The sequence below is a fragment of the Curcuma longa genome, chromosome 16, assembly GCF_044706935.1.
Source record: "Curcuma longa cultivar G26 ecotype Majalengka, Jawa Barat chromosome 16, ITB_CL_G26_1.1, whole genome shotgun sequence".
In the NCBI taxonomy this organism is placed as follows: domain Eukaryota; kingdom Viridiplantae; phylum Streptophyta; class Magnoliopsida; order Zingiberales; family Zingiberaceae; genus Curcuma; species Curcuma longa.
In genome coordinates this window covers 12,593,871-12,616,784 of record NC_133876.1, presented here as the reverse complement: position 1 = coordinate 12,616,784, position 22,914 = coordinate 12,593,871, and the positions used below count along the sequence as shown (strand labels likewise).

At 34.7% G+C, this 22,914-nt stretch overlaps 2 protein-coding genes across 5 annotated transcripts; one reads left to right on the top strand and one right to left on the bottom strand.

Moving 5' to 3' along the window:
* Positions 1-5,034: 5,034 nt before the first annotated feature.
* On the top strand, positions 5,035-11,681 carry LOC141847242 (phosphatidylinositol/phosphatidylcholine transfer protein SFH13-like). Its single transcript, XM_074735234.1, has 13 exons — positions 5,035-5,360; positions 5,639-5,738; positions 6,788-7,054; positions 8,085-8,162; positions 8,254-8,355; positions 8,437-8,486; positions 8,577-8,676; positions 8,989-9,075; positions 9,172-9,273; positions 10,048-10,210; positions 10,402-10,742; positions 10,871-10,939; positions 11,452-11,681. Exons 1-13 carry the CDS (start codon positions 5,035-5,037, stop codon positions 11,467-11,469), a joined length of 1,803 nt encoding a protein of 600 aa, XP_074591335.1. The 3' UTR covers positions 11,470-11,681.
* Positions 11,682-12,495: 814 nt separating this feature from the next.
* LOC141847246 (actin-related protein 8) lies at positions 12,496-22,314 on the bottom strand. Of its 4 annotated transcripts, none has more exons than XM_074735238.1 (13): positions 21,881-22,314; positions 20,645-20,730; positions 19,457-19,527; positions 19,225-19,292; positions 18,790-18,869; positions 17,923-18,020; positions 17,273-17,354; positions 15,134-15,276; positions 14,752-14,900; positions 14,172-14,305; positions 13,264-13,382; positions 12,819-12,892; positions 12,496-12,752 (listed from the first exon to the last, which is right to left on the bottom strand). In XM_074735238.1, the coding sequence occupies exons 1-13, from the start codon at positions 22,186-22,188 to the stop codon at positions 12,746-12,748; spliced, it is 1,419 nt and encodes a 472-aa protein (XP_074591339.1). In that variant the 5' UTR covers positions 22,189-22,314; the 3' UTR covers positions 12,496-12,745. The 4 variants fall into 4 exon arrangements, with proteins under 4 accessions (XP_074591339.1, XP_074591337.1, XP_074591338.1 ...); XM_074735236.1 differs by having other exon boundaries at positions 12,496-12,726; XM_074735237.1 differs by having other exon boundaries at positions 12,496-12,726; positions 18,808-18,869.
* Between the last annotated feature and the right edge of the window lie 600 nt (positions 22,315-22,914).

Genomic DNA, 22,914 nt, shown 5'->3' with positions numbered 1-22,914 from the left:
GGGGCCACCGAGCTTGGAAGCATGCGGGGTAATATTTAATGATGATTTTAATAGTTGATACTCTTTTAGTCCTAAAAGATAATAAACTAAAAGAGAAAAATTGAATCTAAACAATAGTTTATTGTTGTATCTAGCAACAACAATTAAATATCATGTGAGATTCAAATAAAATTCTACAAAATGATTGAAACATAAAAAAGAATTTACTCAGGGAGAAATTCTCCAGAAAAAGTTTCTAAAACAAACAGAACAATAATATTTCAGCCTTTAGATGGGCTCGGAATTTTATACTAGAAAGTAAAAAATAAAAAATAACCGCATATATCTTTCATGACATGTTTTCATGTCATCTAAATTCAGCTCCGATGAATAGTAATAGCTACTTGGGCTGTCTCAGATGAAACATGCCGAATGCGTCGATGCAGAGTAAATACTGGAATTCTTCCTGGTAGTCGCCGATCATGCTGTCGTCAAAGACCCATTCAAACTCGTCAGGGTGGCAGTACTTAGAAAGGAAATCCGCTGGCGAGTTAGCTTCTCGATATGTGAAAGAGAAGGAGAAGGATCGAAGCATAGAGGCGGCGGCGGCGATCTGGAAAATCAAGTGGTCGCAAGAACTGTCTGCTTCTCTGTCGCCATTCAGAATCTGCACCGATATTAAGGAGTCGGAGAAAACTCTGACAGCGGAGAAGCCTCTACGGAGAGCTTCTTGTAATCCTCTCAGGATCGCTTCCAGTTCATGAAAGACCACGGAGTTACCGGCTCTGTTTTTGCGCGCTGCGGCGACGGCAAACACCACTGCACCGATGTGGTTGCGACCGATGCACCCGAGGCCAATGCGATCGTTGCGGACTGATGCGTCGCAGTTGATCGAGATTTCACCTGCGGGTGGAGGAATCCACCGGCACATCACGGGCGCCTTCTGGGGTGGTGCAGAACGCAAAAGGCGCGGAGGAAGACTACGGGGAGGTGGAGAACGATGCCCCATCAACCGTGGCTGAACAGGAGGAGGAAGAGAAAAACACTCCATCACCTCTTTAATTTCTCCGATCGGTCGGTCACTGACTCCAGTCAAATTTCTCCGATCAGGCCTGGTCACTGGCTCCAGTCAGCGGGAAATGAAGAAAAGTAGGCGCCGCTACTGGCTTTTTATATAAAACAAAATAAACGGAATTAACAGAATCAATAAGTATTTTAAAAACTTACAGTCCGCTACTGGCTTTTTATATAAAAAAGTAAACGGAATTAACAGAATCAATAAGTATTTTAAAAATTTATTGATATAAAGTCTTGAAAAATCATTTCGAAGATCGGACTGGCTTTTTATATAAAAAATAAACAGAATTAAGTATTTTAAAAACTTACAGTCCGCGTCTATTTAGGCGCCATTTTTTTTTTATTAACTAGGCGCCATTTTTTTAATTTTTTTGGTGTCGCGTCTATTCTAGCACGGCTCCAAATGGGTCATACAAGACAAGACTTAGAAAAGATTGATCAGCTTAGAGTGAATCATGTTTGCTAGTTTAATTATAAATTTATTTTTTGATTTTGGTTGGGAAGAACAAACATCTTTGTTTAGGTTTCATGGAATTCCATTGTTCTTTCTTTTGCTAGATAAAAAGTTGTATGTTTGATCACTCTGGTCCTACGAAAACTTTATGCTTGAGCCCCATTGTCAGGTTGGATGTGCTGGTTTAACCGAATAGATGGCTCATTGGCTTGATCAAGTCAATCAAGTTACTCTGACTAATGGAGATGCTTGTGTTTATTTGATTCCTTATCTATACTTTCGTCTTCTTCGTTCATTGAACCAACACACTGTGAACTAAATTTGAGATGAATATCGTGGGAGCCATGGACCAGTGCTACATGCCTCAGGCTCCTACGGAAGATGAACCTCAAGGTTTGTGTTAACTAGACTCAAGTATGTTAATTGGCAATGCTCCAATCATATAATTAATGACATAATGACTTAAATTTTCCTTCTTGCCTTTCCAATTGATCCCTAAGAGCATAGAGCAATCCTTGTTCTCTACTCATAAGTCTATTAGTTTTGAATCCATTTGAGGACTTCCTTCATAGACATGGACAATTAACATCTCCGATCGCATACATCCTTCACAAAGTTGATCTGTGCTGACAAGTCAAAAGTCTTTAAAACAATACTTAGGTCGGCCAGTTCAACGGTTAACCTAAGAATTGAAGGACGAAATAAACTTCAACAATCGCCTTAGATTGATCGTTATAATGTATTCCATCTTTATCCTAAGTTCTCTTTTTATGAGCTTTGAGTAACCTCTAATAAACTTATATTTTCACATGGTGTATCATGTGGTACGACTCTATACTTTTACATAAGTAAAAGAATTACTTTGCCTTTTCCTCTACTCACAAAAGAAGCCTCCCATAAACCATCCATTTTAGTTCTAAACTAATCCAATAACTATCACCCTATAATATGTTAATATTCTTCTAGGCTTTTTGTTTAATGTATCTATTATGAATTTATGACATTAACTTTTTCAAGATGATGTTTGATAATTCTTTTGAGTAAAAAAATATTTCACACTCTTGTGATCTTTAAATATCTCAAAGATAATCCTATAGAGATAGTGCTTTCAAATCTTGAATAGAATATAAATGTATTCGTGTTAAGAATGAATTCATCCTCTCTAAAAGAAATAACTAATATTAGCACATTCATTAATCTTTGTTTGAGCTCCTGAAAACTTATTTCACAAGCCTCAATCCAAGTTTAAACGCGTGCAACACACAATCTAATAATCAATCAATCATTAAATAATGATACTATATGTGTAAGTTTAAGAAATTATCTTGACCTTGATTTTCAATTTAACTGATTGAATTGATTCGTTATATTTGATTTCGAAAACATAAACCCTACCCTAGACTATATGATCTATATTTTTTTTTAAAAAAATCTTCTTTGACTTTTATTTTAGGTCGATTTCAATCACATTGTGAGATTAGATTATGGCTTTTTCTAGTCAATATTGGTTTCATTTCTATGGTGGCAAGTGGTCCATCCACTCTCAAAAAGGAGATAGGTTGAGACTGAGACGACAGACATTACTTTGCATGATGTGCCTTGTGCCTTAAACGCACCTTTGGAAGATCAGTAAACACAAGTATGCGGAGGCCGGTTCGTCGTCTACCGTGACGACCGCCTCCTTATTGGAGGACTCGATGGGGTCCATTTGGAACCCATTTGTGGGCGAGGCGGGTAACTGCTTAGTACACCCGCGTGACGTATTTTTTTTATTAACACCGTGTATTCAACTCTTAATCTTGAAATGGTGAAGATGATCTATCCGACTCATAAAAATTTTCCACCAATATCAAAGCATAGCATTCATAGAAGATGGCTCGATAACCTAGCTTTCTTCTGACCTCATAGAAAATTTTTATTGATCATCAAAATAAATTTGAAATTACTTACAACGAGTGGTCAACTAGTCTGACTTTCTTAGGCTCAACTTTCCATTAGAAGAAATTTATCATGCAACGAGTGATCCAACAATTTAACTTTCTTAAACTCAACTTTTCTGCTAGAAGAAATTCATCTTGTAATATGTAGTAATTGAGACTTAAACCTTAAATGCCCAAGATACTATGTAGGTGTTCTACGGTTGCAACTGTAGCCCTGAGGGACTTATTCACTTCACTTTTGACTTTTAGAGTTGTTAATAATTGAAAAAAAATCAATTTTATAACAACAAAAAGTATTTGAATTCTTGACATCAAGAGATAAATTTTTAGAGGTAAAATTTAAAAATTATGTGAATACTAACGCATACATGATTTATTTTTATTTTTATAGAATTCTATAAAAATAAAAAATATTTTTGTTAGACGATAATGAACAAGAAAGATATAGTTGATGATAATTTAAAAATCTCTTTAAATAATTCATTTTTTGACAATATAAATATATAATAATCATATATTGCCCCCAAATCTTCTTTTCTATTTCATATATCGCCCCTCTTTTTATAAGATACAATAATTTGCCCACGCTATACCCAATGACTGAAATGTAGTTTTTAAAAATTCCAAGGTAAAATAAAAAAATTAGAAAAACTCTGGCTCCAAATGTAATTTTCTTCTTCTATTATTATTTATATTAATATACTTTATTATTATTTGGTTGTTTTTTTGGTTGGTGGACTGTTTCACATCTACTAAAAGCAAAAGCCCGATCGCTCTCGCTGATTCCAATTCCGGTAGCTGCTGCGCGAGTCGGCGAATACATCGCATTTGGAGCGATCGAAGCGAAATGGTTTCCGATTGATTCCGTTTGTCCTAGGAATCGTTTCTTCGCTATTGGAATCTCTTCGATCTGCGTTTCTCCGATCCATCATCTCCGTCTCAGCTACTGCGGCTGCGATCGATAATTCATTCGGTGATTCAAGGTAGTTCTCCATCTCCGTGATCTTCGTTCCGAGTTTGATTTCGTCTGCTTTCCGATCATGCAACGGGGATCTGAGTTTCGATTCACTTGATCTGTTGATATGTAAGTTTTTCATTGATGGAACTCTTGTTTCCGTCACCTTATTCGTGGAGTTTCTGATCCCGTTGGTTAACTCCGCTAGCTATATTTTGTTGGCGTTTCTGACATTAGGTTTCCTTTTGATCTCAAAGCAACTGAATAAATATGCTCACACACTAGTCGATTTGAACGCCTTGTTTGACACCTTACAGATGTCGATTGATTTTATTCGGTTGTTCTTCTTTGTTTATCGTGTTTTTCATTATCTTCTGTTTGATCTTCATATCTACTGTTGTATTTGTGATTTTTGAGATAGACGTAGATCTCTGTTCTCTTGTGGGCTGCTTGATTTCTTTTTATCAGATTTGTATGGAGGCATTGGTTCCTAGTGAATAGTGAATTCTTCAGAAGGTCGAGGTCAACTGACCGCTTGTTCTCTCCTATCAGAAAATGACTGGTATGATAATTTGGATTCATATGATATAACTTTATGTGTTTACGAAGTGCTGCTAGAATCCCATCTGATGTCCTTTTTTGTGCTGAAAGGTCTCGAACCGTTTCACACTTGGGAAGATAGAAAACAAAGGAGATCAGATGTGGAGAGCTTAGAAGATGAACGAAAAAGGTTGAGTTTAGGGTCTTTAAAGAAAAAGGCCTTGAATGCTTCTTCGAGATTTACCCACTCTCTTAAGAAGCGAGGGAAGAAGAGAACCCCTAATAGGACTTCTATTGTATCAATTGAAGATATAAGGGATGTGGAAGAGGAGCATGCGGTCTATTCATTCCGTAAGGAGCTATTTTCTAGAGACTTATTGCCTGATAAACACGATGACTATCATATGATGCTCAGGTTAATTTTCCACTATCAAATAACAGGAATTCGTTTTGAAATCCTTCACTGAGACTTATACCTTTGGGAACTGAATTTTCTTATTAATTTATCAGCTAATAAGCATCTCTGTTCAATTGAATTTGGTTCCGAACTTGAATCAGTTTTAAACATCCTGGTTCAATTGGGTTTTAGTTCACGCCCTTCAATAACAAGAATTCTCACTGTCTTTGTCACAACTTTTTTCTAGATGTAATTTTACTTTCCTAATTGCTTATTAATGGATTTACGTGATACAGATTCTTGAAAGCTAGAAAATTTGACTGTGAGAAAGCAGTTCAGATGTGGGCTGACATGGTTCATTGGAGAAAAGAATTCGGAACGGACACAATCATGGAGGTAGGCTATCTTTATGAGGTTAGCTTTTAGTCAACAGTATTAGGCGCTGAACCTTTGAATGAAACAAATTTTTTTGCATATGTGGTGCAGCCCTGCATATTTGTTCCTACTGTTGTTATTTATAATTTATTCCGCTTGCTTTGTTCCATTTCTTCATCTTTTTTCTTCTTTTTCATTATATATCTCTTTTTCATGTTGTGCCTCATGTTTGTGTAGTATGTGTTCGGATTAGAGCTATAAGGATTGGTTAATATTAATGAAAATTTCCCCTGTTAAGATTGCTTCTTTTTAGTTTATAAGAATTAGCTGATAGAAATGCCCATCAGTTTATAAAATTAACTGTATCACTGATCCTCTGGAAATCCTGCTTCATTTGGCCGTGCACATGATTTACATAATTCGAGTATGTGATATTGCAGTTCATCGTGTTTCCTTCTGCATGTATTTGAATGATTTGTCATGCCAGAGAGATTTACTTCGATTTTGATACTTGATGTTGAACGGTTGATACCATATATCCAATTGCACACCAACATAACTTTGTTATAGTGAGCATAATAAGCATGCGGATCTTGGCAGCTCATACAGAGAAAACCTCCTTTTCTAAAAAAAAATACAGGTAAAAGAATCATTTCAGATAGCAGGCATACAAATTATTTCCTCATGCACCAGTTGGAAGTAAACTGCATCTTGGCGTCTTGTTGGCATTCTCATTCATAAAGGGTATTGTGGATGCTGTGCCACCAGATGAAAATGTTTCTATAAAGGCATAATTTTCTTATTTTTCACTCCTATTGAGCTAATACTTGTTTACATACTTCCTTTCTATTCTCTTGCACCTATATTTCAATGATTTCTTCACATATTGCCTATTTGTTTTATTCTCTTGCACCTATATTTCCATTCATTTCTCCAAATATTGCCTATTTGGTTTCTTCAATTATCTGGTCCTAAAGTTCCATTTTTGTTAGCAATAATACATGGAGATTAGAAGCATGCATGAATATTATGTCACTTAATGCTGACATGTATAACCTACTGGGTGCTAGGATTTCACGTTTGATGAGCTCGAGGAAGTTTTGCACCATTATCCCCAGGGATACCATGGAGTTGATAAAGAAGGAAGACCTGTTTACATTGAGAGGCTAGGGAAAGTAGAACCAAATAAACTGATGCACATTACTACAGTTGATCGATATATTAAATATCATGTTCAGGAGTTTGAGAAAGCTTTACATGAGAAGTTCCCTGCATGTTCAGTAGCCGCAAAAAGGCGCATTAACTCAACGACTACCATTTTGGATGTGCAAGGAGTGGTATGTAGCTTTCCTTGTTTAACACACTTGATTGAATTGTTAGAACATACTGTAGGATCGTAACGGGCACTAGAAAGGGGTGAATAATGTCTTTTAATTTTAAAAAGGATTTTATAAAACATAAGCAGCGGGAACAAAATATTTAAAAACTAATTTAAAAGCAGAGTAAAGAAAAGGGGCACAATGACTTAATGTGGTTCAGAATCCCTAGGTACCTACTCCTTAACCTAATGATTCATCCTTCAATAATCCCACTGACTTTTTTCTTTCTGGATACCTTTCAGAGGTAGAGAAATCTTTTATAAATTTAACAAATAAATATAATTTAAATAAAATATAAATACCAAATATAATAGGCAAGCAAAGTAATAGCTCAAATACAAATAGTAATAAAAAAACAAATATACTAGGCTGCTAAAGCATTTGAAGAAATTTTGCAATAAAGAGTCTTTTTGAATAATATTGAGTGATTTCTTGTGATGATTGACTAATTTTAGAGTCTCCTTCTAGTCCCTTTATATTGGTGCTCTTTAGGTGATCTGATCGATCGGGCGATACTCTCTTGGACTTATCTTTTACTTGGTATCCGGTAACCAATTAGGACTTCTTAATGGGGCTTCTTTATTTGCCTCATTCAATCTTCCTCATTTGTTGGGACTTCTTGCCTAGAATTTGATCTCTTTGACTTACTGTGACTTCTTTGCTTAATATTCAGTTTCCTTGATCTATCATGACTTCCTTGCTTGGTATCCAGTCTCTTTAATCTATTAGGACTTTCTTCCTTGATATTAGGTCTCTCTAATCTACAAGGACTTCCTTGCTTGGATCAGGACTTCTTTTGTCAAGTTACCTATACCTGTATACTTGACACATTTGTTAGATCACACAATGTCTAATTTTAAATTCTTTATCATACATTAAAATATTTGGTTTGATTATCTATGCTACATGCACCAACACATACAACAAATTCAGATTGAATTATTTCATTACATATTCTGAAATTTCAAGTTGCATTCAACTGAGACAGGGCTTGAAGAATTTTAGCAAGGCAGCTAGAGACCTTTTGCTCAAAATGCAGAAAATTGATGGAGATTACTACCCTGAGGTACTTAAATTAATCCATCTTCATCATTGTTTATGATCATTATTCATCTCTTCAAACTGTGATATTCTATTGTTAAAACTTAAAAGTGCAGACTCTACATCAAATGTTTATTGTCAATGCTGGTCCAGGCTTTAGGCTGCTTTGGAACACAGTTAAGGGTTTTCTTGACCCGAAAACAACTGCAAAGATACATGTAAGCTCTGTAATACTTAAAATGACTTATTTTTCTGGTACTTGTTGTATCACAGTACATTTTAATTACTTTATCATGCAGGTATTGGGAACAAAATACCAGAGCACGTTGCTTGAAGTTATTGATGCTTGGTAAGGTCATATCCTGCTTCATATCTCGATACTGATACTGCTAATAAATTGTTCTTTTGGCGGTTGAGTTACATGCACGTCAAATTTCAGCCAACTTCCAGATTTTTTGGGTGGCACATGCAATTGCTCTGCTGAAGGCGGATGCTTGAAGTCTAACAAAGGGCCATGGAACAATCCCAAAATCATGGAGGTACCTTTATTTGGCCATGATATTCTATCTAGTTTAGGATTTGAACAATTAAAAGGAAGATTGATCGATTTAGTTGAATTTATCAAAGCCTATATGGAATCATTTCCAAGACCTTTCAGGAAGATTGATGCTTGGAATAACAAATTCTGCTTACTATGATATTATTCCACGCGATCCATTCTCTCGAATCCTTTCCATGATTTTGTTTCTTTGGAGTTGAATACCTAGATAGCACAAGGAATCATTGTTTCGTACTTGAAATAAGTAATGTATTACTTCTTCTTCTTCTTTTTTTTTTTTTTCAAATCTTAGCTTGTACATAATGCTGAAGCAGCATTGTTAAGGCATACTAGACGGATGTCAGGAGATGAGGCCTTTGTAGGGTCATATCTTTTGAAGGTAAGTTCTTAGCTAGCCTTTATTAGATTCCTCTTTTTCTGGGTGCATTGTGTAATGCCCTATATTGAAATTTCAAACATCCTTCCTTATCTCCAGGGAAGAAGCAGCGGTGCATGGACATTTGATTCTGGATCAGATGTTGATGATCTAGTTTCTAAAACTGTCGATCATAGCCATCTAGCTCCAGTTTGCGAAGAAGTGAGTTATCCTGCACTATCTAGTTATCGACATGGTATATTGTGCTTTATTTGTATTACAAATTCTTCTCAAAATTTAGTTAGTTCTTCACGGCTAATAAAAAAATAAAAAACAAATGGTTCTCTACTACATATGGTTTAAGATACATTTCTGATTTTTCTCGATCCGAACTGACTCAATAATTTGGACTATTATCATACTAGATTGGTTTATGGAATAAAAAATATTTTATATAACATATGAATCTAGTTTAAAATACCAAATAATTCATATAGATATATGAGTTACCCAAATAACTTATATACTGTCAACAAAAAGGTCCATTAAATAACCAAGAATTGTATGGTTTTAGTCTTCAAGTCTATTGCATTGTAAGACAATTAGTTATACGTTTAATATGGTTTGGACTTGTAAATATATTGCATTGAGTATGTTTTTTTAATAAGCTTTTTTAACGTTATAATTTAATTTTTATTGCATTAAGTAAGTTTTTTTATTGGCATTAATAAGTTGTTTGAAAATAACCTAGACACCAATAACTGTTCCGATCCCACTCAAGTTGGGTCGAACCCATCATACTTTGGAAACAATTCTCTTTTATTCGAAAAACTTAGGTAGGGTTGACTTTTGATCGAAAATTGACCAAACTAGACTTGGCCATGTTCACCCCTAGTGATAACATAAAATGCCATTATTGGCTGTACATCAGGTCTAAATGGTCGTAATGCTATATTGCTTAATTGCTCTTTAAACACTATCATGATGCATATGCAGGTGAAAGCAAGAGATTCGCTAGCTTACTATAGTTGCGATGACCATTTCGTTGTCGTTGACAAATCTATAGATTGTGGTCAAAGAGAATCAAAATCTTATAATATATCATCAGATTTCAGATCTCCAGGTCAGAGTTCATACAACATCACATCACATCCACAAGGTACTTGCTACAACTATTGCAAACATATGAGAAATTTATAGATTCAAATTGTAAAAAATAAAACTGAATTTTTTCAATTTGAGTTCTCTAAATTAGAAAACACCAACAACTACATCAAATACCTCCCCAACGTACCTTTGTTCGAACACTTTGCTCATCCTCGTCACTTGACAAAGATTGGTTTTTCTCAGATGTTCACATGATAACCGAGGAACCCAGAGAAGGAGAACGATTTTATCGATGGGTTTTAAGAGGATTCATATATTTCGTATTCAAAGTTCTGGCCTTCTTACATCTAGCTAGTTTTAAAGAGGGAAGGTTGAGTGACATCCATCCATCAAAACAGAGTTCTATAGAAGACAATTCTGAGCAGCATATAGTTGTTTGTTTGGAACGTATTCGGAAGCTAGAGTTGATGCTTGCTGAGCTCTCCAACAAACCTGCGGAGATTCCTCTTGAGAAAGATCGCATGCTACTTGAATCTTGGGACCGAATAAAGCACATCGAGTTCGACCTCGAGAAGACAAAGCAGGTAAGCTTAATCTGTGAATATTTTTGGAATGAGGTGAAATCATCTTATCTACGCCTACCATTTTTTTTTAATTCTGTCCATGAATTTCAATCTCTATCCTTTGATTGTTCCTAACACTCTGGTTTCAGGTATTGCATGCCACGGTCATGAAGCAGCTGGAAATTATCGAATCATTAGATGCATCGCAGGAATTAAAGGTAGCTTACTGCTGGTCGTTTTCCCCTTTATAAATATTTCACTCAAAATGCTAACTAGTCTAAATCTTTCCTTCAACATCTCTGGTCACATGAAAAATTACAGCCACAGAATTTCACCTACGCTGTTGTGGAATTTTGTTAACCAATATATACATATATTCACATCAAGTATCATCCAAAAAATTATATGCTTTTGAAGATAATTATTTCAGGAATTCAGGATAAATTATATATACACCTCTCATATGTTTTTTATTTTATGTAAAAGAAAAAAAAATGTTCATCCCTTGTATATCTATGATTTCATGAACTAATCATTTTAATTCCCTCCACATTATGATTAAATTTGCTTCGGTAGGGAGAGGGGGAGTTTTTTTCTTTCACTTTCTGGTCTCTCCCCTCTTCTTATTTTTGCACTAACGAATGAGGTTTCATTTCTTTGGAAAGGAATGAAGTTATACATATCAGTATATGCTGTTGCTTGATTACTCCTTTGCTTATTTTTGACTCAGAGAATGGTATTTTGTTGAGGCGGAGTACCAGGGTAATATCAGCAAATGAATGAATGATACATGAATTGGAACACATGGTTTCGTCTAAATTTGCCACTTCAACTATACAATGTTGCTCCGTTAGTGTTTTCATGCAGATAATGAAGAGACTGAGGCTACAGAGAAAGGAAAGGAATTTTTAGATGGACTATTTTCTGTTATCCTTCAAGTGTTTATTACCTTTGATTCACTTCCCATGAACAGAGAATAATACATAGAGTGAAAAATGCATAAAGCAATAGCTAATGGCAACTAAACATATTAATACACGAAAAACAATAGAACGTACTGACACAAAAAGGTATATCAATCTCCTACTTGGCAGAGTAGTAGTTAATAATTTCCTTTTTCAATTGTGGAACATATCTTCTACTTTTATAACTTCTAATAAATTAATATTAAAATAACAATATTACTTTGTTTTATGTAAAATTGTAATTAAAATAATAGTAAATTTATTATGTAAAAATATAATAAATTTATTTTGAAACTGGTAAATTTCCGTAATTTTATACCTGGTCCACATATATGATAAATCAAATAATTATTCATGTTATTTCAACAATTAAAATTATTTTATTTATTTTTTAAAATATTGATAGGTTTAACTAAATTTTTTGAAAGTTGAATAGATTTTTAACTGCTTTATAATATATATATATATATATATATATATATATTGTATATATATATATATATATATATATATATATATATATATATAGCAGGATTTAATAATACTAATTTACTGAAACATCTCTACGCTAACAATTTGAGTATTTATCAAATTATAATTTTACAACCAATTGTTTAATCTAATAAAAGAATTAGATTTTAAAAAAATAAAATCTATAAAACATTGTTAAAGAATTTAATCTCATCGCGTCTAAAAATAAAAAAATATTACGATTCAAAAACGATAAAATTCATACGTTTACAAAATAATCAAAGTATTTTGCAAAAACATATTAAAAGGCAAATGAAAAAAAACCATATAGTTAAAAGTTGGAAAAAAACTAATCATGTTATTTTTTAAAAATTTTATTCACAACTATGCAAATTTATAGCCCGTGACTACCATATATTATTGATTTATTTATTTACAAGAATAGGGTAAGTTTTCCTGATTGGTAGGGCGTTTTATTATTTGGCCATCCCTTGAGCAATAGCAATACTCAAAGGAAGATCAGCTATTAAAACATCATGAAGAAGTCGAGCTGCATTTGCTCCAGCGTGCTGCATCAACGAGGGGCATCTAAGCACTGCCCCGGTAATTATATATAAAAAACACCTGTATTTTGTAAGTAAAAGAAAAATAAAAGTATCACCATATCATGTTGCGTCTCATCATCTGCCGAAATTGTTTCTTCGTAACACACCATGAATCCATGAAGGTGCTCATCTGCATCGAAGCAGTGCAACGCGCTTGAGTCGATAAGTTAGTAGAAATGGGCTTAGTGCAATGGCATAAGCTACAAGAGGATTGTCAATATCGGATATAACTCAATATCGACACAACATTAATAACGCAATTCAAACACATAAGAAACACAGGTTGACCCATCTACTAATTTAAAATTATTTTTAATAAGTTTAATATTTTTTAGGTTGCATGATATTTTAGGAAGCTCAATTAATATTAGATCTAGCATGTATAATCTCAACAATATACTACCACCATGTGACGAGGTTATTCTAAACAAATAGCACTCTCCTAAAAAAATAGAAAATTAAAATTGCAAGAGAAAGAGAAATATGCTTAATGTAACTTACACTGCTGACGATCTTTGCACCGTACCAGGCGGAGTCAGTACCACATGGAGGAGGAATAACCTCTATACCTTTAGACATTGAGGCAGGGAGAATCTTGCAGAGTTCTTTCTCAAGTCTCTCTGAGATTATTCATTTCATGAGGCAAAAGAATTTCAGGTTATTAGATGCATAAATGTGCACTAACTAGTTCGTACATAGACAATTTAAAAGTACAGTCTCATAATCATCAAGTAGATATGCCCTAACTATTTAATATGTGAATGTTGTCCCACTATTGAGCTCTATGAAACATGAGATCAGATGTAATTAATCAATTAAATCAATTTCGTTAAATTAACTCATGGTCTATTTAGGGAGAGGAGAGAGGAGAAAAGGGATCCTCGTTTGGGTGTTTACCTAGCAGAAAAGGCACCATTTTGATGCACAGAACTCGTACAACCAGAGGTAGGCGGACACGAATGAGAGAAAGGAAGAAGGGCCAAAAAAAAAGGAAAGTAAAGTGAGTTGTATACTCTTTTTGTTCCATCTTTAGTGGTCTAATAATACTCCTGAACTAAGTGCATTTTGGTCTATTAATCATCTTTCTATCCGCCTCTACTCTCCACTCTCTTTGAACAAAACAAAGCTGGAGGAGACCAAACCCTTTCTACTTCACTCTTCTCCTCCTATAGTAAACAAAGCCACAAAGCCAGAAGTGTCTTTTTCCTTTTCTTCATCTCCCTGTACCTTTACATCTACTCTAACCATCTTCGCTCTTCTAACTACAAAAAATTATTAGCCGCCCTTAAACTTGTTTATAGCATCTTGACATATTTTCATTCGTTTTACATCTGTTGTACTACACATAATTGAAAGAAACAAGAAAAACAAGAGAGACAAGAATTAGCATGAAATCTGGATGAGAATACCTGACAGTCCAGGTAAACAAGAAGTTCCACCCGCCAAAACCACAGTTTTAAACCATCTATTATCAGGGGTGGCTTCAGCAGCCAAGCAATGATCCATGCAGAGAGCCACAGCTCGATGCAAACCTAGTGTGCGCCTGTAGTCATGAGAGAGCACATAGTTGTGTGTGTGATTAATAGTACCTTTTGGTCTTGCATACTTTCGCTACCAATGAAAAGAAAATTGAAATTAACATGAAACAAACAGAAGTTAGAGAAAGAAAAAAACTTCAGCAACATTGTCAAATTTTTGTTTTTTGATTTTGATTGAAACAAACATGTGTTAATTGTAAAATTAATCTACATCGAGCTTGTAACTGCACTTGAATCCTGCAATTCTAGGGCCATAACTTGTTTCCAATTAAAATTCATGCTTTATGCCATTTTTTTTCAATGTAGTGTAAAGCTATAAATGGATAGGTTTCCTAATGTGGCACAATTGTCTTCGTATAATTCTCTGATTGAAGTTGCAAAACTTTCAGGAAGAACGATAACGGTAAAGTTAATTTGTCATGTCAAAAGATGATGGAAACAAAAAACTTACAGCCCGCCAATATGTGGTTGGAAAAGGATTTCCCCAGTCTTAAACCGCTCTTTTGATAGAGTGAACCAACCCTCACCAACAACCTCACATGAAGCTTCAGTATCATTTTGTAGCTCTGCCTCATAGTCAGCAGCCACATAGCACAGTTTCTGGAAATAATAAAGAATTTCATAATTATGCAAACATGAACTGTAAGGTTGGCATATATCTAAAATATTTTACACATAATGCATCCTCATATGTATCCTATTCCTTACTAGCTGAAAAATAGAATTATTTGAAGAATGTTTGCGTCAACAATTTGCTAATACTAGTGTAGCTCAATTGATCTAGAAACTATGAGGAAGAAAACATTAAATGATCTGATAATGGAGATTCGTACCTCCTTGATGGTTCTAACAGTGTATAGTGACTCAAAATTTATGTTTCTTTGCTGCATTAATTCTCTGAGAAATGCAGTAAGCTTTAGAGCACCTTGTCCCACTATTTCAATGCCGATATCATGCCTAACAATACCTTCAAGAACTGTGAAAACAAAAACATGTATGTTAGAAAACTATATGGAGACATAAGGAACCTCTTTCAAGCAACATGGCAACTGAGCAACAAAGGCCACATTAAATATAACTATATGGAATAGGTCTAATAATATGATAGAATATATTGTCATCCAATATGATCAACCATGTGTATGAGCATCAACAAAAAATGAGAGCGCCATGTTAATCACGAACCACTCAAACTCGGGAGACAAAACGAGAACCTCTTTCGCTGGATAAAGAGCAGCTGCAGCTGTTCTCATTCATGGGTAAGTATAATTTCATTGGAGCTATAGGCACCTCTTGGAGTCTTCTCTTGGAGGAAGACTCAATGGTTATCTTTCTGAGTTCAGGTTGGTTGAATTCTGTACTGTATGAATCCTCTGCAGCAGTTGACTTCCATCACAACCCCGATAAAGTTCTTGATGGCATTTTAGTCCTTTCTGTTTCCTCACTTCTGAACCTTCCCTCATAAGGGGATGGGGACCAGCTTGAATATGACAACCCCATGCTGGCATGAGAATGTCAGTATGTGGCATTAACCTTTCACACAGCGCAATGAAGTTACTGAACGTTCTTAACCAATATCCTAGTGGTCAATAGTAACAAGGATCTCAATAAAACCATAATCATTAGCAAGCATAACATTTTACAAAACAAATATGTTTTCCTAATTTTCCTGAAGACTCTTAAAAGATATTCACATCTACCACTTGTACAAGCCTAAAACAAGTTGTTTTACAGAAGTACAAATTACATGGTACTAATTTTCAAATACCATAGATTTCTAATATGAAGGTGTACTTGATCACTCCTTTTTCAAGAATATCTCATGCTATTGGTCCAAATACTATGACAAATATCTGAGATTATTAGAAAAAATATAATAAAATATATTATCTAAAAAAATTAACTGTAGCTTCAACTATTAACAAAATCAGAGAAAATAAGTTAAGACAGTGTAGATATGACACAGACGAGCAATAGATTCACTAGTTATGGATAAGTTAATTAAAGGCATAAGAGATAAAGGGAGACCCAAAAAGCATCAGCTAATGTAATAATAAATGGTACGATAGATCTAAATATCACAAGCAATATATCCTTGCATAAAATTCAACAGAGGGAAAAAGTTATGCAAGTAAAAATGGTTAAGAGATCTGAATATTACTGTAATATGTTCACAAAATTTGAGGAGAACATTCCTCGCATTCATTTATCGCATTTATCTTACTTGTTTTAAGCAAGCAAGGCCATTTGGCCAACAAAATTTCTCTGTGGCACAACTAGGCTACTGCCAAACCACAAAAACAATCTATAGTGACAATTGTGTGATGCACCCTAGACACTGGAGCCGCACACCACTGGTGAACCTAACATGATTGATGCAACTTAACAAAAAATTTTGATTAGTTTTAGTTTATAAGCACAACTAAATCCTAATTAGCATGAAATCCCATTTTTACATCCATGAAATTTCATCTTGGGCTGGGGCATAAATGCACGGATACTAACCAACCTTAACATCTTACACGTCTTTTCTTTTCATAAGGGAAACAATCTGGACATCATGATTTAAAGTTGTTTTTCCTTTATCCATGAAGCCACATGCAAAAGTTTTGGATCCAAAGACTTGTATGCCATTATACCAATCAGATACATAATAAGATATTCTTCTAAACACAAAATCTCAATAATAGGGAGAAATTGGGAATTGTAAAGACTGTAAGTAAAGCATAGAGAAACTTTGGAACAAGCTGCTGGAAGGATGGAACCTATATTTAATTTTCAGCCTAATTAGGAATGAGGTTCATAAAGACGAATGTGATCAGATTTTCATTAGGAGCATAACAAAAATACTGAAATAATGTGCAATTGTGGATTCCCTTCATAAATTATGTGCAATTTATCTAGAAAGTGAATTCAAACTGACTTTAAAGACAAACTGCTACAAGAATACTGATGGCACGAGCAGAACTTACTTGGGACTACTGAAGTAACATGGAAGCCAATGTTGACAACAATTCCAGAAGTTCGTCTTGCAGAAAATAAAGCCAACACTGCCTGAAAATTTAATACTGAATAACCAGATACAGCCGTATTCTTGAATGAGGATCAAGATTTATAAACATATCCCATTCAAATGAAACCATTTAAGAATACATGTACAGGCACAAAATGTGAAGCTCTAATATTGCAGATGATAGTTCCTCTTAGAGGATAAATATAAAAGTGAAGCATTGAGTTGCAAAGCAAAACATCAAATGGATAACAATCAAAGAGAAAGATCGAGTTCAGCAAAGAAAAATGTTAATCACCTATATAAAAAAGTATCATCTTTTTAGAGACCTACAAGCCACAAATTGTACATATGAAGGTGTCGAACAAGAACATACTGAGCCATAAATTCAGAAAAGATTTCCAAGTTACACCAAATTATGCATGAACAAACTAAGTTATATGTGCATAGACAATACATGTGTTTTAGTATATCTAGGGACCAAAACCTAAACCAAGAGAACAAGCATGGTAGAAAAAAATTAATATATTAGCCACATGTTATCAAGTTTAGGTCCAAATACAGCCAAAGTGAAGGTCAGATAATCAACCAAGAAAAGAATCAAATTCACACCTGATCAATTGCACAAACAGCAGGAACATTCATATCAAAAAGAACCGAGTATATTGCTTCTTTTAATTGCTTTCTAGATGCCCTAGCGGATTCAGTATCTGAACAGAACAAACCAAAAGTTAGCTAAACTATTAACCGCAAATATTTTGATAATCGCCAAAACATGCAAATAAAGCAACTTCTTGCCTAATTCCTATCATACAAACATGGAAAGACAGAGTAGATCAAAGAAAATAATTTCGAGTTACACAACCAATGAAGCAAATAAATGCTGTCAATTAGGCATACTGATGCTGCCAATGGACCTGATGTTTATTTGTAGTAGACTTTCTCTCGTATCAAACTCAACCAAGTGCTTGATTAAATCAAAAGAAATTAACAAGAATAATTGAGAGAGATCAAAGTGTACTATAACAATTAAAGGAGGGTGGTTACCTTCATTTTATATTATATTTACATAGGACTCCAACATAATAAATGACGTAATACCTCATATGGGTCTAAATGATATAATATCACATAGCTAAAATTAAGGCAAAACAAATTATTAGCGTGATAACGTACAAAAAATATAGAAACGATAAGTTCCATGATAATCTAGAAACTAAAAAATTGGGAGAAAGATATTTATTGCATTGAAAAAGCTAGATGTAGGAAATTTGACTTAGGCAATGATAGATGCATAAAACAAGAAAGTGAAAAAATTCTAGTTAAGGACAATGCAATTAAGAAACGAATGGGAATGAAATTATCAAACGTTTGTTGTATAAGGCTATGAAGGCAACTCAATCAAAAATAAAGTCAGAAATTTTGATCAAAGCACAAACACCACCCAATGTGAAATAAAACATTCTTTATTTCATTAACTTGTGCAGTTGTGCTGACCATCAACATAGCATATTGGAAGGGAGACAACAACTGGTTGGGATGATGCCTTCACTTGCATTCTGCATTACAATAAAAACTTTTACAAGCAGTGGAAATTGCAGAACCATACATAGCTAATGAATTCAATACTCAAGTTCACTTGTTTTGAAGCAATGCTACATCCCCATGTTAATTGCAATACAGAGATGAAAGCCTAGAAACCACAAGGAAACTGGCTAGTCATTCAATGAATTATACTCTATATAACTTTTCACTACTACATCTGATTGAAGACAAAGACCATATGTAAGTAATGAGAATTTATTTTAGAACAATATATTATAAGAATTAATTTTAGCCTGCAGCTCAATATCTGAAGAATGAAGACCGAAGAATTTAGATACAAGTGATAAATAGTAAGTGAGAGGTAGACACCTGCTAAATATTGTGGTAAAAAAATAGTGAAGTCTTGCATGCATTGGAGACTCCAGGTTGCCAAATTCCTGCAGTGTAAAAGAAACTTATAAACACTAGGAAATACAAGAAAGAAAATGTGCATTTATTTATTTTTCCAAATCAAACAAGGAGATTGTTTACTTCACTAAAGATACCATGGCACTATATGTTTTACTTGCTAGCAATTGTTGTCATGAATATAAATGCTTACTAAGAATGTAGCACAACGTCCAGTTGGAAAACAGTACTTGCTCCGACCGTACTTGCAATAGCCAGAGCCACCTTAAAAGGAAACAGATAGGTAAGTATAAATTCTAGAGCTTTTAGTGTTTCAAACAATACCAATCAGCTTATTGAAAAGGTTCTAGAAAACCTAGTTAACTTACACATTCATATTGATCAATTCAGACAAAATTCTTAATGTGATACCAACTATGTGTCCCACCTCTTCCTTTCCCCACACATGGAGTTTGGACCAACTAAAAAAATAAGTAGAATTGAAGAGGTAACACCAAGATTTTATCATTAGCATATTAAATAGGCACATTATTATATGTAATTATCTTGTTATATCAATTTTCTATACCCATTTTACATGTGCAACTATCTTGTTACAGCAAATGAGGGGAGGAAGGAACAGAAATAAGAGGAGATGTAAATTATAGACACTTACAGCCATCAAACACACTTTAACAAATAGAGGCTAACAAATTAAATACAAAATCAAAGTTTTGAAATTTCTATTGGAAGCCGTTCCTTTCGGTCTTGATTGACCGGATTCAATCGCATGAGAACTTCAAGCAAATGTTTATCAGTACTTGGTGGATATTTTGGTTCTCCTATGTAGAATCAATAGAAGTGGAAGTGTGGTTTGACTTGTGAAGGAGCCTAGTCCATCTGGAAACAACATATTTGCATAGGAAGAGAAAGGGGGTAGCTAATTCAGGATCACCTTCGCATTCTGGGCATATGTGTCAGAAATATAAAATCAGTGTCATAAATACTATGAGTTTAAGCATCTCATAAAGTATGATCCATTCACTGAATTTAATCTTTCGCAGAGTGGTCATCAGCCATTTCAGCCAAGGGGAGCAGAGAACACCAGAAAAAAAAAAAGCTAACCAGTTGCATCAAGAGAGGGAGGCGATAAACCAAGGAGAGGTGCGGCCATAGAAGAATGCTAAATACTAGACTCGTTATTGACTTGGCTTTAGAGCATTGCAAGAAATTCAAGAATGAACTGGAGAACCAACCATCAAGTAAATCATATCATCAGAGATGAAAGAGTAAACCAAATGGATTGCTATAGAGGTTTTTTTTTTCCAAGGGAAGTTCAAAGTCTTCAACAAAACAAACTGAAACACAAGCTATCTATAAAAGTTAAAGGTTCCAGTCATACCATCAATAATAATAGAGCCTGGAACCATTGCACGCTTTGAATAAACATTCATAAATGACAACTGTGACGGAGGAACAAAGCATAACCTGCAACGTAGGGGGGAAAGGTATTAACACAATCAATAGTAGAACACTTTTGGGGAGGACAACAACTACTTACTGTCTCTGTAATTTGACAAAATCATCCAACACAACATGTATGAAGTATCCTTTATAAAAAGGGTTAATTAATTAATCTAGCACAACCTTTGCACCTTATTTTAAATTAGCCCCACGTTTAAATTTTTATAACTAGCACAACATTTTGCTTCAAATCTAACAAACATTTAAGTTTTTTTAAGTCATAATGTGTGTTGGTGTGCATGATGCTATATCAACAAACATATTGCGAGCATGTCAAAAAGTTTAGAAGTTTAAACATGGATTATTTACGTAATCATATATGGCATTGCATATCAAAATAACACACTCTAAACTTCTAAATTCAATTTCTTTGATGTGCATGCAATTTGTTTGCTAACATGGTTTACTTTCATGTCAGCACCACGTCATTATTTTAAATCAAAAGGCAGACACTTAAAAGAGTTAAAACAGTGATATATTTTAAATAGTGTGCTAGATTTGAATCAGTATATAAAGGTTGCGCAAGATTAATTACTTAATTTTTATAAGAAACACAAGTTACCTGAAGAGATATACATTGAGTTTTACAGAAATGTTCAGATTTTACAGAAAAAGAAAAGACATATGCCGTGACCAAAACTAGATAGAAAGACATTATTCTGTTCATGGAAACTTACAAATACTACTTCACTTCAGATCCAGTGAGATAGGCTTCACATGAGAGCGTAAAAAATGTACGGATACATGATTGCATGCACATCTGCGAATGATGCAAACTTCCCATCCTACTCCTTCCATAACTCTACGATCATATATATACGCATAGTGTACCAATATTTCACCTAGTTATGTAATTTTTTTGTGATGTTAAAAAGTAAGCGAGTGATATGAGTCGTCTCTCCAACTACATCAGTTGCCTGCTCAACGAAGGACCATGTACAATTTCAATCATTAATTAGATGAAGGAAAATGTTAAGAGAATCTCTTATCATCTGACTCAGGACGTTCCGCATAATCTGACTTACTGCAACAACACCTTACTTCGACACCAAGGCAATAAGCAAAAGCAAGAAAGGAAATCACAAAATCAAAACAATGAAAACTCCGATCTCACCGCGGTACTTCCCGCAAGTGGGTTTCTGCAAAGACCAAAGCATCCCACGGCTCCTGCTCGCTCATGATAAAGTAAAGCCAGATAGCGTTGTCCGACACCAGGGCTCTCCATGACTTGCACACGGAGCTGGTCCGCGCGGCATCCCGGGGTCCGAGCAGCAGAAGGATCTGCACCAAGACGTCGGTGGGGATGAGGTTTAGATCTCCGAGGGGAGGGTGGTCTTCCGGGAGTTCCGGGCTATGGCGACTGGAGCTGGATCCGGAGCGGTGGAGAACGGAGCCCAAGACCTTCCGCAGCACCACCGCCATTAAGGCCGCGATCGGATCCCAAGCTGGGATGATCGAGGAGGACGAAGAGGAGGAGGCGGATCGAGGTGGAGGGAATTCGAATTCGCCGGCGTCTCAAAGAGGAGGAGGCGAAGGCGGCAGCATCGAGATGGAATTGGGGACCCGTTCTGGGCCGCAGAGACGATGATATCATAAATGATACTGGTCGGTGCTATCGTGCGCGATGATGACACGTGGACGAATTATGAGTTTTTAATTTTCGATCGTGTTACTATCCGTTTGTTTTTTTAAAAAAAAATCTTTTTATAAATATTTTCACATTTTTGGATATGGTCAATAAAGAATTATAATCACAAAATTATTTTAAAAAATGATTTTCAGAAAAAAAAGGAGATTGCTCCCTTCTCGTTTGGAATGTAACAAACTAATTCTTTTTATAAAATTTTTTTATTCAAATAAAATAAATAAATTCTTAACAAATTGAATATCCATTTTACATTAAGATGATTAGTGCAAATGACTCAACTTTAAGCCTTTAATCTGATTTTAAATATAACAATAATAACAATTGCACAATAGTTATTTCAAAATTGTATTATCTTTGTAACTTCGTCGAGATTGACTAGAACCTTTGTTCTCTTCTACAATTCTGTTCCGTCATAATCAACTCTGTCTCGAGAGATTGTGTCCACCGCAATCAATTCTACCATAGAATGTTGGTACGATTGATTCATTATCAATATGTAC

Bases quoted from the DNA above. Each gene is read 5' to 3' on its own strand.
- LOC141847242 (XM_074735234.1), top strand. From the start codon at position 5,035: ATGTCCTTTTTTGTGCTGAAAGGTCTCGAACCGTTTCACACTTGGGAA. The intron at 8,163-8,253 runs GTACTTAAATTA...TTAAAAGTGCAG, and splicing joins ATGGAGATTACTACCCTGAG to ACTCTACATCAAATGTTTAT. The intron at 8,356-8,436 runs GTAAGCTCTGTA...TTTATCATGCAG, and splicing joins AAACAACTGCAAAGATACAT to GTATTGGGAACAAAATACCA.
- LOC141847246 (XM_074735236.1), bottom strand. From the start codon at position 22,188: ATGGCGGTGGTGCTGCGGAAGGTCTTGGGCTCCGTTCTCCACCGCTCC. The intron at 17,355-17,922 runs GTGTGAATTTGA...TTAAATTTTCAG, and splicing joins CTGTTTGTGCAATTGATCAG to GCAGTGTTGGCTTTATTTTC. The intron at 13,383-14,171 runs GTATTCTCATCC...GAATAATCTCAG, and splicing joins TTGTTTACCTGGACTGTCAG to AGAGACTTGAGAAAGAACTC.